We start from the raw sequence: 16,133 nt of genomic DNA, 5'->3' as shown, positions 1-16,133 counted from the left end.
CAGAAGTCATCAAGCGGAGAAGAAACTGCTGTACTTTATTGGATGGAGAAAAATAATAATTTCCTTAATAACAATTTAAACAATTTATTTAACTAAAACAATAACATGTATCCATGTTTCTTAACTGATGTGTTTAAACAATTAAAAAAAAAAACTTAGACTGAGTTTTAGCACACATGAAAAACTTAAAACAAATCCTTCTTTCCTGATGAATAGCATTTGGACTATAATGTAACAGAAATATATTTAGGAAGATTTTTCCTCCAAAAGCATTTTATTTTAAAAATCCAATTTAAATTAAAAAATCCAATTTTTGGAAGCAAGATTGGAAGGACTTTATTGCATATTTACAGAAGCAATGTACACAGGATTTTTTAAAGTCTTGTAAAGACATTATAATTGGACCATAAGTAATTTTAATGATTTCATAATTTAAAATGGACATGCAGTAGGATGATAAACAATGGAACCAGGAAAGGGAATAAGGGGAAGTCAACTCTATTTCCCCCCCTATGTTTGAATATGTATTGTTGCTTTTATTTTTTTGTTGGTTTTGGAAAATTAATGAAATAAATAAAATAATATTTATTTATTTATTTTTAAAAGCGGCTTTACCTCTTTTCTGCACCCTGACATGCTTTAATCTCAGTGGGCCTTGGCAGGACAATTATCCAAAGGCCCGGCAGAATTAAACACTCTCCTCCTCTTTAGTGATGCTATAATCTGTCAGCAGAGTGACACTGATTTCGGAGCCTGTGACCGACATGGCCCTGGTGGGAGTTGCACTCTGGACGATGCGGGAATGGCCCGGAGGGGTCTTGGCTTGGCAGCACAGAACTTCCTTCTTAAAATGTTGGCGGAAGCTTTTGCTCAGCCAGTAGAGAGCAAAGGGGTTGACGCAGGAATTGCTGAAAGCCAGAGCCCGGGAGAATATTGTGGCAACGAGGTGGAAGGTTGATGTGTCGACAGAAGCGTAGTAAGTGAAGGAACGATAAAGGTAAAGGACATGATTCGGGAGCCAACAGAGGGCAAACAGGCCAACCAAGACCAGCACAGTTTTGGCGACTCTCTTGCGAGATTCAATCTGCAGGGGAAAATCGTTGCACATGTAAAAAACCCCACATTTTTTAATAAAAAAATCTGCAGACGAGAGTCACAAAAAGCAATGTGTATGCCAGACGCCCCCACTCCACCCCGTGTACATCGAGAAAGGGAGCCCTCTGAAGAAGGTCGTCGCCTTTGGAAAACGTGCTGAGAAGGAAGAAGAAGAGCTTGTGGATCCTTAAACTACTGTCAGGGAGCATTGTGAACAGATTGAGAAATGTGTGAAAGCTTGGGAACGTTTAGAAGAGTGTACAGATGAACTCTTTGACTTCTTGCATGCTAGGGACCATTGTGTGGCTCACAAACTCTTCAGCAAATTGAAATAAATGTTAATATAAGCCTGTGTCCTCCTCGTGCATAGCTGATGAAAACCTGAGTCTGTTCAGTTTGAGTAAACACGCAGCTCTGCACCTGTGATATGAAAGTGAATGCAGCTAGCTCTGTGGTAATTCTGGGAGAATTTAAGAGTTGCCATCAGGATACATCTGTGTTATGTACAGTGGTACCTTGGGTTAAGAACTTAATTTGTTCCGGAGGTCCGTTCTTAACCTGAAACTGTTCTTAACCTGAAGCACCACTTTAGCTAATGGGGCCTCCCGCTGCTGCCACACGATTTCTGTTCTCATCCTGAAGCAAAGTTTTTAACCCGAGGTACTATTTCTGGGTTAGTGGAGTCTGTAACCTGAAGCGTCTGTAACCCTAGGTACCACTGTAGAAGATTTGTGGCTCCTTAACAAAGTGTTCCTTAGACTTCTGATATTAAAGATATTTCCCATCCCCAAAAAATTAAATCTGCATATAATCTCTTTTTTTTTTTAAAAAAAATTGTGACTAAAGATTTTCCTCATTCAGAAAAGCACATGCATTGTCTCTTTCTTCAGGTTGTGTTTCCTACAGATCAGTTTCATTTGTTGTGAGACATCGGCATCATATGCATTATAAGGTTAGGAAGAAAAGAGTTGGAGAGGGAGAGGGGTGGTGGTAAAGCTTATGTTTTTTTACTTAGTGGATGTGTGGGGTTTTGTGTCAGCTGGGTAGGTTCTTCTTTCTATTCATTTATTACATTTCCTTGGTAGTGAGAGGTATTGGGGGCCAGGGTGTGGTTGGTCGTCTGTGGTTGTCTGTAGTGGGGTTTGTTTGCATTTGTGGGATGGGTGGGCATAGGCGCCGACTCCATGGGGCTTGAGGGGGCCCGAGCCCCCTCAAAAATTCGTTTGGGGGGGCTCCGCCCCCCCAATAATCTCCGGCGCCCCTCCAGCAGAGCTCCATCGCCGCCCCTCCCCCAGCCCAAAATGCACCCCAGCCCTCCCTCCCGAGCAAAAGCTCCACCCAATTTCCTTTGGAGCTGATTAATAGGCGCAGCACGCTCTCCCCTATTCGCTCACGAGGAGGCGGCGCCACTTTATTTGCATATTCATGAGCTTATTTATTATTCATGAGCTTTCCCGGGCCCCCCCAATATTTTTTATAAGTCCGCGTCCCTGTGGGTGGGTGGGTGTTTTTGAATCAGGTTAGCCATATTGATTCGTTTGCTGGCGGTGGATTCTTGTCGTTGTCTTGTTGGGCTGCGTATGTGATAAAGGGAACCAAACCGGGGTGAAGGCGTCTTCTTTTTGTCCCTGTGGTAGCTTCAGTTTATTGGTTAATTTTTCTAATAAGGCTGTTCCCCATATAATTTCATACCATTGGTCCATGTTTATTTCTGACAGGTCTCTCCAGTGTCTGGCTATGAAGCTTCTGGCTGCTGAGAGTAGATGAGTTATGAGCTCTTTATGAGTGGGCATTACAGTGGTGCCTCGCAAGACGAAATTAATCCGTTCCGTGAGGCTCTTCGTATAGCGGTTTTTTCGTCTTGCGAAGCAAGCCCATTGACAGCTTAGCGGATTAGCGCTATTAGCGGTTTAGCCTATGTCGTCCTCCCATTGTTAAGGAAGGTGTGCAATTGGTGGTGTGTTAGCCAGGGTATTTGGGTGTCCTGCATACAATCTTAAAAGAAAATAGCCCCAAATCAACATGGCTAGTAAAGGCTAGACCAGTCTCCCTGAACTTGGTGCCCAGTGAGTTCTGGTAGCTCAGGATGAGGGGAGTTGTATTTTAAAACATCTGGGAGGCACCAGATTGGGGAACACTGTACTAACGTTTCTCTGGGCGGGAGCTATGGTTTATGTGTTGGAGGAAACAAAATGAACTCTCCATCCCGCAATTTTATTTATTTGCGGAAAGTTAGGAGATTTTAATAGTTCAAGGAGATTTGAGTGGCTGACCAACTTAAATGTCAAATATTGGCAATGTGTTTTTAAAGTATTATCTTTTATTGGAACAACAACAAAAATGCTTTAATCCTCAAAATATTTGTTACCCTGGTGAATTACAAAAAGACTAGGGTACTCCTTTACCAAAGAGTTTCCCACTGAATTCATTGGGACTTACTTCTGAGTACAGGATTGCACCTGCTCACTTTGAAAAAACACACACAAGTATAATTCTTGTGTTGCATGCTTATTGATTATGGTCCAAACCTTGGTCAAAGCAAGGTTCAGACAAACACAACAGCATTTTATCAAATGTATCTTGTGTTGGGATTTTGCCTATGTGCAGCTTCATACAAAGCAATTAAGATTTGGCCAAAGGCCAAGAAGACTGAGCAGAGGGAGTCATTCTGCCTAGAGATATGGGACCTTGGATACAACTCTGCTATTGTGTTAGGCATAGTGTTAGGCATGATGACTCGTAAGCTTCCCTGACTGGATAGTGTTGGTCAGTGTGGTGTTTGTTTGGAGTTTGTTATGAGAGAGCTAGTTTAAGATCCATATCTGTTCGTGTATATAATAACTTGTAGAGTCTGCTGTAAATAATAAACACCTCTAAGTAACCAAGTTACTAGTAGCAGTGTCTTGTTCCTGCTTCATCCTGCCTGCCTGCAACTGATTGCTTCTGGAAGTCTGTGTATGCTCTGCTATACTCAGCTGGGTCTGGCTAAGATGGTGCAACAGGTTAAAGTTGTGAAACACCAATATTTTGTTCACTGGTAGCAGAGACATCCAGTATTACCAATTCAACTGTACATTTTGTGTGTGTGTGTGGGGGTGAAATTAATTGTTTAATACTGTAACGAACCACAGCTTATTCAAGCTGCACCTGCAAATGAAGATTTGTCCTTTGCAGGCAGGCCTTGAAACAGCCTGACTCACACAACTTCATCCATATATATGAACTTGGCTAGGTATGACCAGAGATTTGCCAACCAAACCCTCTCAGTGGTGGAGGAGAACATTGGTGGCTTTCCGTTCCATACCTTCTCAGCACAGAAGCTCAACTGGGCATAGCCTGCCCCTGATAAACCAGGTGAGAGTTAAAAGAAAGTAAGATTTGATGCAGGAGACATGAGAAAGCGATGTTTCCCACCAATGAACAGAAATCTGGCTTTCAACTCCCTGAAGCAGATGACCACCAGTAGTTAAAAACCACTGCTCAAGTCAGCACAACATACCATATTTTTCATTCTATAAGACACACTTTTTCCTTCCTAAAAAGTAAGGGGAAATGTGTGTGTGTCTTATGGAGTGAATGCAGGCTGCGTTGCTTTCGCTGAAGCCAGAACAGCAAGAGGGATAGCAGTGCAAAGCCTCTTCAACAACATTTGATTCAGAATATTTTTTTTCTTGTTTTCCTCCTCTAGAAACTAGATGCGTCTTATGGTCAGGTGTGTCTTATAGAGTGAAAAATACGGTACATCTCAGTAGCTCAGTTAATTAACATTGCTGATTAGCTACTTAATTAAGCAAAGTGGTGCTTTCTAGCTGCATGGCTCCTCCCTCACCTATTGATACAACCTTTGGTCCATAAGTGAATAAGCTTCTGCTATGGGCCTCCAGGGAGATAGACTCTTGATCAGCCATGTGCCAGAGCAACAACCCCAAACATCTGGAGGGCACCAGGTTGGCGAAGGCTGCCCTAGATCTCCACTTACCTGCTTGCGAGCATGGCTGTGCTCTTCTGCCGGCATGTTGGATGTGCTTTTGTACAGCGCCTTTGCAATGAGAAAGTAGTAGATCGATATAACTGCTAGCGGTATGATATAAAACATCAAGAAGCACACCAGAGAATGGGCTTCCTGGATGATTCTCTCGGAGACGGGGTAAGGAGCACAGGTCTCAAAGGAGCCGTTTTTATCAGGAATGTGAAAGGCGTAGAGGTCGGAGGACACGGCCTCTGGAACGGCTAATAACATGGAGATGACCCAGACGGCGGCGGCTTTGCAGCAGGTCTTCAGGATGGCATCAGCCCTTTGCAGTTCCAAGGGCTTCACAATTGCCTTGTACCTGGAATGGCAATTAATGCCGAAGTGTTGAAAGCAATGAAAGCACTGAGCGAAATCAAAGGAACACCCCGTTTCCCCAGAACTGTCTCCCTGGCATTCTCTGTGCCCCATCAGACTCCCGGAAATGTGTTTGGCTTCCAAACTTTTGGAACAATCTGTTACCAATGCCTAACTCTTGTGTGCATATGGGAATTGATGAAATTGAATGCAGTTGGCTTTGCTGATCTCAGACTGTTTGGCCAAATATATTGAGCCTTCTATTCTGCTTTTTGGTTGGGGCTTCATCTACACCATGGGTAGGCAAACTAAGGCCCGGGGGCCGGATCTGGCCCAATCGCCTTCTCAATCCAGCCCACGGACAGTCTGGGAATCAGCGTGTTTTACATGAGTAGAATGTGTGCTTTTATTTAAAATGCGTCTCTGGGTTATTTGTGGGGCATAGGAATTTGTTCATCCCCCCCCCCAAAAAAATATAATCCGGCCCCCCACAAGGTCTGAGGGATAGTGGACCGGCCCCCTGCTGAAAAAGTTTGCTGACCCTTGATCTACACTGATAAATGGGCTGCAAAGGTTTTCTGTCATTCTTACACTTCAATTTTTGCTCTTCCTGAACTGCTTTAATACAGTTACAGATAGGTAGCTGTGTTGGTCTGCCATAGTCAAAACAAAATAAAAAAATTCCTTCCAGTAGCACCTTAAAGACCAACTAAGTTAGTTCTAGGTATGAGCTTTCGTGTGCATGCACACTTCTTCAGATACACTTCAGATACACTCATCACAGCTATCTGCCAATCACCCAATCCCACCACCCTTCTGAGTAATACCCCTCCCCACCTTCTCACTATATAGAAGGGTCTTGTGACTTCTGTTTCAGTGTATCTGAAGAAGTGTGCATGCACACGAAAGCTCATACCTAGAACTAACTTAGTTGGTCTTTAAGGTGCTACTGGAAGGAATTTTTTTATTTTGTTTTGCTTTAATACACCACCAGGTGGCATCAAGACACAGCTCACTTTATCCTGCCTTTTGGCGCTTGGTTTGTATCATCATCCATTCAGCCCTGAGTGCTCACTGGAAGGACAGATCCTGAAGCTGAGGCTCCAATACTTGGGCCAGCTCATGAGAAGAGAAAGCTCCCTGGAAAAGATCCTGATGTTGGGAAAGATGGAGGGCCCAAGGAGAAGGGGATGACAGAGGGTGAGATGGTTGGACAGTGTTCTCGAAGCTACCAGCATGAGTTTGACGAAACTGAGGGGGGGCAGTGGAAGACAGGAGGGCCTGGCGTGCTCTGGTCCAGGGAGTCATGAAGAGTTGGACACGACTAAACAACATCATTGTATCACCACAACCAACCATCGTTATCACTATCATATAAAGTGGGAAATGTTGTTCTTCCAGATGCTAGCAGTTTAATCATTTGGGATTTGTTCCAAATATTCCATGTCACATTCAGCTTCTGTTATTCAGGAATCAAGAGTTAACATTTTACACATTTGAGACAAACTGCTAAAAAATACAGTTGCTTCCATTAACATAAAGGGAGGTCTTAATCTCCAAATACAGACTGGAAATACAAAGCTTTGAAATAATGGGAAACAGGGACATCAAAAGCTCCCATCACCTTGGCTCTTGGCTATGCTGGTTGGGAAGGTGGAATCCAATACCTGGTGGAGTGGGCCACAGGTTCAAATCCCACCCTCCCAGGCTAAGGGGTCGTTTCAAAGACTGTATACACATTGTACATCCCCCTCCACCCAAACGATCCTTGGAATTGCAGTTCACCCCTCACAGAGCTACAATTCCCAGCCCCCCCTTTATAGGTAAAAAAGGCAAAGGACCCCTCAAAGAATCTGGAAACTGGTTGTAAGTTGCTTTAGGTTTCCTTGAGCAACATAGATTTAATTAATAACAGCAGCAACAGTAACTATAACCGTAGAGAGGCAGTGTGGCATAATGGTTAGAGCGACCAGGGTTCAAATCCTGCTCACTGGGTGACCCTGGGCCAGTCACTGCCTCTTGGCCTAACCTACAGGGTCGTTGTGAGGATGAATTGGGGGAAAGGGAGAAAGAAGCATGTACACTCTCTTAAGCTCCTTGGAAGAAAAATGTGGTTTATGAAGGTAATTGGACAAGGGTGGCACTGTGGGTTAAACCACAGAGCCTAGGACTTGCCGATCAGAAGGTCAGCAGTTCGAATCCCTGCGACGGGTGAGCTCCCGTTGCTCAGTCCCTGCTCCTGCCCACCTAGCAGTTCGAAAGTGCAAGTACAGTGGTACCTCAGGTTAAGCACTTAATTGGTTCCGGAGGTCTGTTCCTAACCTGAAACTGTTCTTAATCGAAGCACCACTTTAGCTAATGGGGCCTCCTGCTGCTGCCGCGTCGCCGGAACACAATTTCTGTTCTCATCCTGAAGCAAAGTTCTTAACCTGAAGCACTATTTCTGGGTTAGCAGAGTCTGTAACCTGAAGCGTATGTAACCTGAAGCGTATGTAACCTGAGGTACCGCTCCGGCGGGAAGGTAAACGACGTTTCCGTGCGCTGCTCTGGTTTGCCAGAAGCGGCTTAGTCATGCTGGCCACATGACCCGGAAGCTGTACGCCGGCTCCCTCGGCCAGTAAAGCGAGATGAGCGCCGCAACCCCAGAGTCGGCCACGACTGGACCTAACGGTCAGGGGTCCCTTTACCTTTACGAAGGTAATAATTAAAATAACAGTTTTGACCTCCTCCCAGCTTTACAATTCCCAACACCCTTAACAAACCACTGTTACCAGGATTATTTGGGGGGCAGGGGCTATGGGACAACACTCTGTAAATGCCTAGCATGCAAGTGAGTTATTGCTAGAAGGCAGTTTTTAAAATGAGAGGTGATAAATACAGGGTACCATGGCGCCTATAGATTATTTTACTGGTGTCCCTGTGCAGGTCACTCAGACCTTCCAAGTGCCCCTATTTTCCAGAAACAGTCCCGGATTTACAGAAGCCGTCCCAGTTTCTTGATCCCAGAATTTCCTGCTTTTCCTTAAGACGTCCCTATTTTCATCAGAGAAATGGTGGAGGGTATGGAGTTATGCGACCCCCCCCCAAGCCAAGTTGATTGGAAGACATCTGAAGGCAGCTCTGTATATGTTTTATTATTATATATGCTGGAAGCTGCTCAGAGTGGCTGGGGCAACCCAGTCAGAAGGATGGGGTAGAAACTAGAGAGGGGAAAGGCCTGGGAAAAAACCAGAAAAAAAGGGGGGGCACCAGGTTTTTTCCGCCCTTCCCCAATGCCGTCTTTTCCCAGAAAAACTGAAAAAAAAAAAGTTTGATATAGTTTTAATATTCCATACCCCCCCCCCCATTTTTCCTGGAAAAAAGGACCCCCCAGGGAAAAATGGGGAACCCCTGTTTTCCTCCTATTTTTCTAGTCCTCCCCCCCCCGGGCCCTCCCATCTCTAGTAGAAAGAGTAAAATTATCATTATGGAATGGGCATCCCTATTTTTTTACTGGAGAAATGTTGGAGGGTATGCAAGACTCAAAACTCCCGAGTGGGAACTCAGCCCTATCCAAGCCAAGGCGCGAGCAAACCCCTCCCCGCTGTCCAATTCTTGGTCCTTCCAACTTACCTGTCCGCACTGAGCACGGTTAAGGTGAACACGGAGACGCCGACAGAGGTCCTCTGGATGAAGGAGAGCAGCTTGCAGCCCATTCTTCCGAACAGCCAGGTGTCCACGATGTAGCAGGCAGCATCCACAGGGACGCAGGTGAGCAGGAGGAGCAGATCCCCGAAAGCCAGGCTGGTGATGAAGATGTTTGGGACGGTCTGCATCGACTTGATCTTGAAGAAGACTTGAACGAGGATCACATTCCCAAGCAGACCAACGGCAATGATCGCGGCGTAGGCCACGCAGATGGTGCAGAGCACTCCCAAGCCCAGCGAAGTCTCTTCGGACCACCTTTCCTCCGCAGTTTGATTCCCCGTGGCAGGTGCCGGGTGGCCGGTGGCGTTTGCAAAATCGGGAGGAGCCGCGTTCACCCCCAGCGGAGGTGCCCTGGACATTTTGCCAGCTGAGGGTGGAATTAAATTGGTCAGAAGCATTAATGCTGAAGAGAGAGAGAGAGAGAGAGAGAGAGAGAGAGAGAGAGAGAGAGAGAGAGAGAGAGAATGTAAGCAAACTGGCTGCAAATCCAATTCCACAAGATGTTTTACTCACATCTTCTCGCTCTGGAGTCTCAAAGCATGATAGGAATGGATGCTCGCAGATTCACTGCTGAACTGTGTGGGAGGTGGTGGAGCGTCTTTATCTTTAAAAAAAAATAATATATGCCTTTCAGCAGCTACTGTGGGGGAAAGAGAGAGGAGGAGGAAATTGGAGTGGGGGTGGGGATTGATGGCTTTTTCTCACTGGTTTCCCTGTCAACAGTACTCTGTTATTTCGATTAGGCTGGCTCTTTGCACAATTTGCACGCTGAATTGGCTTTCTCCATATAAAAAGTGTCTGTGGCACACCGGCTGAGTGCCTATGTACCCAATATAACACTGTAACAGGGGGAATTAGGGAACACCTTGTCTCAAAATAGAGGCAAACAAGACAAACCGTGTTTGGCTCTTGCTTTACTCAGTCCTTTTATCCAGTTCTAAAAGACTTCACAAATGCAATCTCAGGCATCCTTAAAAAGGTAAAGGACCCCTGACAGTTAAGTCCAGTCGCCAACGACTCTGGGGTTGTGGCACCCATTTCACTTTACTGGCTGAGGGAGCTGACGTTTGTCCGCAGGCAGTTTTTCCTGGTGATGTGGCCAGCATGACTAAGCCGCTTCTGGCGAAACCAGAGCAGCGCACGGAAATGCCATTTACCTTCCCGCCGGAGTGGTACCTATTTATCTACTTGCACTTTGACGCCCTTTCGAACTGCTAGGTTGGCAGGAGCTGGGACCGAGCAACGGGAGCTCACTCCATCGCAGGGTGCCATCACAGCTGCTCCCCTGCCCGCGCTGGCTGCCCCGCCCCCAGGACATGCACCAGCCTGGCCCCTGCCAGCTCTCCACCCCCACCCAGCTCTCCACCCCCACCCCACCCCGTGAAGCTCCACCACTGTCAGTAGGCAGTGCAAGAGTAACCTTTCCTTCTGTGGTTTCCAACAAGAGATATTTAGAATCACCATCTCCTCTGGCGCTGGAGGCAGAATATACTCATCAGGGTTTGTAGTCACTGATTGCCTTCTCCACCTTGAAAGTTAAGGGACACGGTCTAAACCATTGAGCCTCTTTGACTTGCCGCTCAGAAGGTTGGTGGTTCGAATCCCCACGACAGGGTGAGATCCTGTTCTGTCCCAGCTCCTGCCAGCCTAGCAGTTTGAAAGCACACCAGTGTGCTATAAGAAAAACTTTCCCTTATGGGGTATTCCAGAGCCCGAATAGAGTCCTTAAGTTCCCTGTCAGTTGTTGTTGTTTAGTCGTTTAGTCATGTCCGACTCTTCGTGACCCCATGGACCAGAGCATGCCAGGCGCTCCTGTCTTCCACTGCCTCCCGCAGTTTCCTTGTCAGTAGGAGAAAACAAAGGCCAACCAGAGTATTTTGAGAAGCAAATTGGCTAGTAAGCCGGATCTTTATTAAAGGAACTGTTGCAACAGGGTCCCCACTCCCCACATGCAGGAGGGAGGAGAGAACCCAGAGAAATGGTGTGCAAGCCCTTATATAGACTTTTTAAATTGCCCACCCATTAGCCCAAGACCACCCCCAAAACATCATATATACATCACAGAAGGACGCAGTCTACAGCAGAAATCCTTCCTGCCAGGATACCTGATAATGGTCATTGATTGTATTACCTGGGCAGCCTGGCCATTTTTTTGTGATGGTTAATACTTTAGTTTCTGAATCCAGGTCACAGGCTTACCCTTATTCATACACAAATGTGGCCTTAAGACAAGATTTGCAAGCAAAAAGACAATGGGAAGGCTTTCCCCATTTGCCTCCCTTATTGCGGAGGAATATTTGAGGTCATTGGGAGAGTCGAAATGGCTCCAGGATTGCTCTCCCATACTATTTCAGACTCATGGTTCATGTATATTTATGAATATTTATTCTGTCTTTGAGACCTTAAAGTTCTTATAACAATTGTCAGTAGATAAATAGGTACTGCTGTGGCAGGAAGGTAAACAGCGTTTCCATGCACTCTGGTTTCTGGCACAGTGTCCCATTGCGCCAGAAGTGGTTTAGTTATTTTGGCCTCATGACCCAGAAAGCTGTCTGTGGACCAACGCTGGTTCCCTCGGCCTGAAAGCTGGATGAGCACCACAACCCATTGTCGCCTTTGAACGGACTTAACTGTCCAGGGTCCTTTATCTTCAACTCCTTGAATATGCCTAATCTTTTAAAGCCACCAATTATTGTTGTTGTGTAGCAATGCTGGAAAGTACATGGGGAAGGAGATTTCTTCCATGGCCTCCAAAGCAAGACGTTGTCCAATACAGGCCTTTTAGTAGCCAGGGAGAAAGTATTGCACACTTGCCTGTCGTTCTTGGTTCCAAGTCATTCGCTTCTTCGTGCACTTATTAAAAACCGCCTTCTGCACCTTCCCCTATTACAATGCTTTCTTCCCACATGCTCCAGATTTTGCAAATGAACAAAGTTAAGATGAAGAAAATGTCTGCTTTGCAAGTTGCGCATTTCGTTCTTTCCTTCCAGAATGAATCCTTTCCCCCATTGAGACATCATTGCTCCCCCTCCCAGTTCTTGCATAATGACTTCTATTGTTCTTCCTGCTGCAGAGATACTGTTCCCTAGAGGGAAAAGGGTGGTGGCTTTTATCAGAGCGTTCCCCGAAGCCAGGAATGCTTCACCCCATCTCTTCAGAAGAGAAGCTCTTCCGCTTGGCTTGGAGGGTCAGCTTGCCGCCTTTGCTCTCCTCTGGAGAAAGATCCATCAATGAAAAAGACAACACCTTCCCACTTGCCCACCCTCATTTCAAGCTGACAGCAGGTCTTCTCTGACGGGCAGCCAGGCTTCAGGCTCAGTTATGCCCAGCTAAGCTGAGTGACACCCAGGGACAGTGCGCAGAGTTGTCTGAGGGAGGTGCAAATGGCACCATGTTTTGTGGGAGGTGGGGGCCTTGAACCTCTTTCCCTTTGGGGGATGAACCAAGCAATCCCATCGATGAGTTATGCCAGGTGGTCAGGGCAGGGTCACTGCAAAACCCACTTGGGGCCTCATTGCTCAGTCCAGCTAGCGCAGCACTGGAGGCGGTTGGAGGATGGATGGCGGCTAACGGATTGAGGCTGAATCCTGACAAGACAGAAGTACTGTTTTGGGGGGACAGGGGGTGGGCAGGTGTGGAGGATTCCCTGGTCCTGAATGAGGTAACTATGCCCCTGAAGGACCAGGTGCGCAGCCTGGGAGTCATTTTGGACTCATAGCTGTCCATGGAGGCGCAGGTCAATTCTGTGTCCAGGGCAGCTGTTTACCAGCTCCATCTGGTAAGCAGGCTGAGACCCTACCTGCCCACAAACTGTCTTGCCAGAGTGGTGCATGCTCTGTTATCTCCCGCTTGGACCACTGCAATGCGCTCTATGTGGGGCTACCTTTGAAGGTGACCTGGAAACTGCAACTAATCCAGAATGCGGCAGCTAGACTGGTGACTGGGAGTGGCCGCCGAGACTACATAACACTGGTCTGGAAAGACCTACATTGGCTCCCAGTGCATTTCCGAGCACAAGTCAAAGTGTTGGTGCTGACCTTTAAAGCCCTAAATGGCATCTGTCCAGTATACCTGAAGGAGCGTCTCCACCCCCATCATTCTGCCCGGACACTGAGGTTCAGCACTGAGGGCCTTCTGGCGGTTCCCTCAATGGGAGAAGCCAAGTTACAGGGAACCAGGCAGGGGGCCTTCTCAGTAGTGGCACCCGCCCTGTGGAACGCTCTCCCATCAGATGTCAAAGAGGACAACAACTACCAGACTTTTAGAAGACATCTGAAGGCACTCATGTTTAGGGAAGATTTTAATGACTGCTGTTTTAATGTATTTTTCACCTTTTGTTGGAAGCTGCCCAGAGTGGCTGGGGAAACCCAGCCAGATGGGCGGGGTAGAAATAATAAATTATTATTATTCAGAATAGTGTTTTGCAGGACCCCCTAAAGAACATAAGAACACAATAGAATTCAAAACTGTAACAGGCTAGCAAAGTGCAGCTCGTGCCTCAAAGCAGGATGTCTGTCCATCATTTTCCTCTCATGCCCCAAAGAACAGAGACAGGCAACTTCATTTCAGCATTGCTCTTTGAGACGAAGACACACTGCACACATCCAGTTTTATTAATTAAGAGCATTGCAACTTAGGACATATTTTATGAGGGATCATCCGGACATTCTTTTTTTGCCTTGTGCTTTAAAGCTTGTGTCTGAGCATTTTCCTTCCTTCCTTCCTTCCTTCCTTCCTTCCTTCCTTCCTTCCTTCTTTCCCAGCACAATTCCCACAAAAACCTGCTTCTTACCACTGAAAACAATTCTGCAGAAAACCTGAATTGCTGTTTGTTCCGATTCAGCACCGAAGAGCAGGTTTTCCTGGGGAAAGAAGGAAAGAAAGAAAGAAAGAAAGAAAGAAAGAAAGAAAGAAAGAAAGAAAGAAAGAAAGAAAGAAAGAAAAGTGAAAGTGTTTGGACACATTAGGTTGAAATGTGGACCCATGCCTAGAAATTGTAGGGCAAAAGGTAAGTTTGGATGAATCCTAAATTGCATGGGCTTTCCAGAGATGGGCATGTGTGGGCGTGTGGACATGCAAATAATATGTTTAGAGTCTGAAAGTTTTTAAAAGTTCCTTAATTGCACAACACAGGGCCTGTTAAAAGCCTATCAGTAATCTGAATTGGGCAATTCATCTCTGGTATATATTAATATTCTCAAGATTTGAGTCACTGGGATAATAGAAGATTGCGCTCACTCTTTCGAAAAGGCTAATCAAATTCATCGTTGCTTTGTTAGCCCACATTTTCTGGAGCTGGTGTGTGTAAAAGCTGAGAGCAAGAGTGTGGGAAAAGGGGTAGAGAGATATTTCTCATTTTAAAAAATTATTTTGGAGATTTGCTGGAGAGCTGGAGCACTCAGTTCAGGCCCTGATAAGGAGAATGTTATGTAGTGAAGTTTCACCCTGGGCCAGCAGGGGGATACTGTATATAGTTTTCACTCAGGTCTGTAAATAGTTTTCCCTCAGGTCCGCGTCAGTTATTTTAGGCGGGAACTCTGGGCTGTTGTTGTTACAATGTTGACAGCCGGCTGCCTATAAAAGCAGGCCGGCTGAGCTGTTTGCAGTCAGTTCTATTCCAGCTTACGAAATAAAGAGCTAGTTGGAGAAATTGCTGGTCGTCGGCTATGTCAACCCACAACTTAACACTGGCGACGAGGATGGGATGGATGGACATCAGAGCACAGCCAGATGCGGCCAGCCTCTGAACTGAGCTGAATCCCTGAGCTGAATCACAGAGCGAAATCACTGAGCGAAATCACTGGACAGAACCAATTCAGAGCTGACTGTTCTGGCTAGAGCACTGTGTTCCATCCATCGCCCTTCACGCCGGCATCGGAATCATGGCTTCACTTGTGCCTCTACCGCCGTTTGCGCCAGCCTCTGAATCATGGGATTCCTACCTCGCTCGGTTCGACTGCTACCTCCAAGCCAACGAGCTGACAGCAGTATCAAAGGATCGTAAGCGGGGCCTATTCCTCAGCCTCTGTGGGCCTGAGGTGTTTGAGACGGCCCGAGCATTGGTTGCGCCCGAAGCAGTCCAGGCAACACCATGGGACACGATCTAAGAGAAGCTCCGCAACCACTACGCACCAAAGCCGTCCAAGATTGCTGCCCGCCATGCGTTCTACCACCGGAACCAGGCAGAGGGGGAGTCAATCAACAACTACACCACCGCCCTGCGACAGGCTGCAATGCACTGTGAGTTCCGAGACTTAGACGATGCCCTGATGGATCGAATCGTCTGCGGGGTCCGGGACATCCATCTGCAACGGCGTCTCCTCGCCAAGCCAGACCTCACGCTGCAGAAAGCCATTGAGGAGGCTGTGGCCTCAGAAGCTGCTGAACGCTCCGCCCAGGAGATCCGCAAGTGCAGCAGCCCGCGTCTTGCTAGGGAGCCAGTTCCGGTGCATCATGAAGAGGCCAGCAGTGATGAGGCATCCTCCAGTGAAGGCGATGACGTGCACCAGACAAAGCGGGAGCACAGGAAGTTCCAACAGAAGTCCAAGGGCCAACCGGAATGTGCCGGCTGCGGAGGCAACCATTCCCGTGCCAAGTGTCGATTCAGAGACGCCATCTGTAGGAAGTGTTCCAGAAGGGGCCACATTGCTAAGGTCTGCCGATCGGCTCCGTCTGACACCCCCCCTTCATCGACTCGCAAGTCCAAGTCTTCACTCCAGTCTGCCAAGGAAAGTTGTTTCGCTCTCACCAACTGCCGCTGCCCGTCTGGAACCACGATTGGCCAAACCGACTTGCCTACGCGACGCAAGCTGAACGTTACGGTGCTCATTGAAGGAGCTCCATGTGACATGGAGATCGACACCGGGTCTGCCCTGTCCATCGTGTCGTGGAGCACCATCAAAAGACTGGTACCCAGAGTGTCCAAAAGGCAACTCGACTCTCACCGCGTACACCTGAGAGACTACCAGGGAAACGACATTCCCGTGGTAGGCGTTGGCCGGTTCCGGATTGCCTTCAAGGATTT

General features: G+C 47.0%; 1 protein-coding gene across 2 annotated transcripts; it reads right to left on the bottom strand.

Annotated features, from left to right (window-relative positions):
- Nucleotides 1-599: 599 nt before the first annotated feature.
- Nucleotides 600-9,683, bottom strand: BRS3 (bombesin receptor subtype 3). Of its 2 annotated transcripts, XM_081853668.1 has the most exons (4): nucleotides 9,623-9,683; nucleotides 9,035-9,476; nucleotides 5,075-5,426; nucleotides 601-1,084 (listed from the first exon to the last, which is right to left on the bottom strand). In XM_081853668.1, the coding sequence occupies exons 2-4, from the start codon at nucleotides 9,466-9,468 to the stop codon at nucleotides 689-691; spliced, it is 1,182 nt and encodes a 393-aa protein (XP_081709794.1). In that variant the 5' UTR covers nucleotides 9,469-9,476; nucleotides 9,623-9,683; the 3' UTR covers nucleotides 601-688. The 2 variants fall into 2 exon arrangements, with proteins under 2 accessions (XP_081709793.1, XP_081709794.1); XM_081853667.1 differs by lacking the exon at nucleotides 9,623-9,683 and having other exon boundaries at nucleotides 600-1,084; nucleotides 9,035-9,522.
- Nucleotides 9,684-16,133: the final 6,450 nt, after the last annotated feature.

This window comes from Podarcis erhardii (assembly GCF_964252035.2).
Source record: "Podarcis erhardii genome assembly, chromosome: 2".
Classification (NCBI taxonomy): domain Eukaryota; kingdom Metazoa; phylum Chordata; class Lepidosauria; order Squamata; family Lacertidae; genus Podarcis; species Podarcis erhardii.
This window is presented reverse-complemented; position numbering and strand designations above follow the sequence as displayed.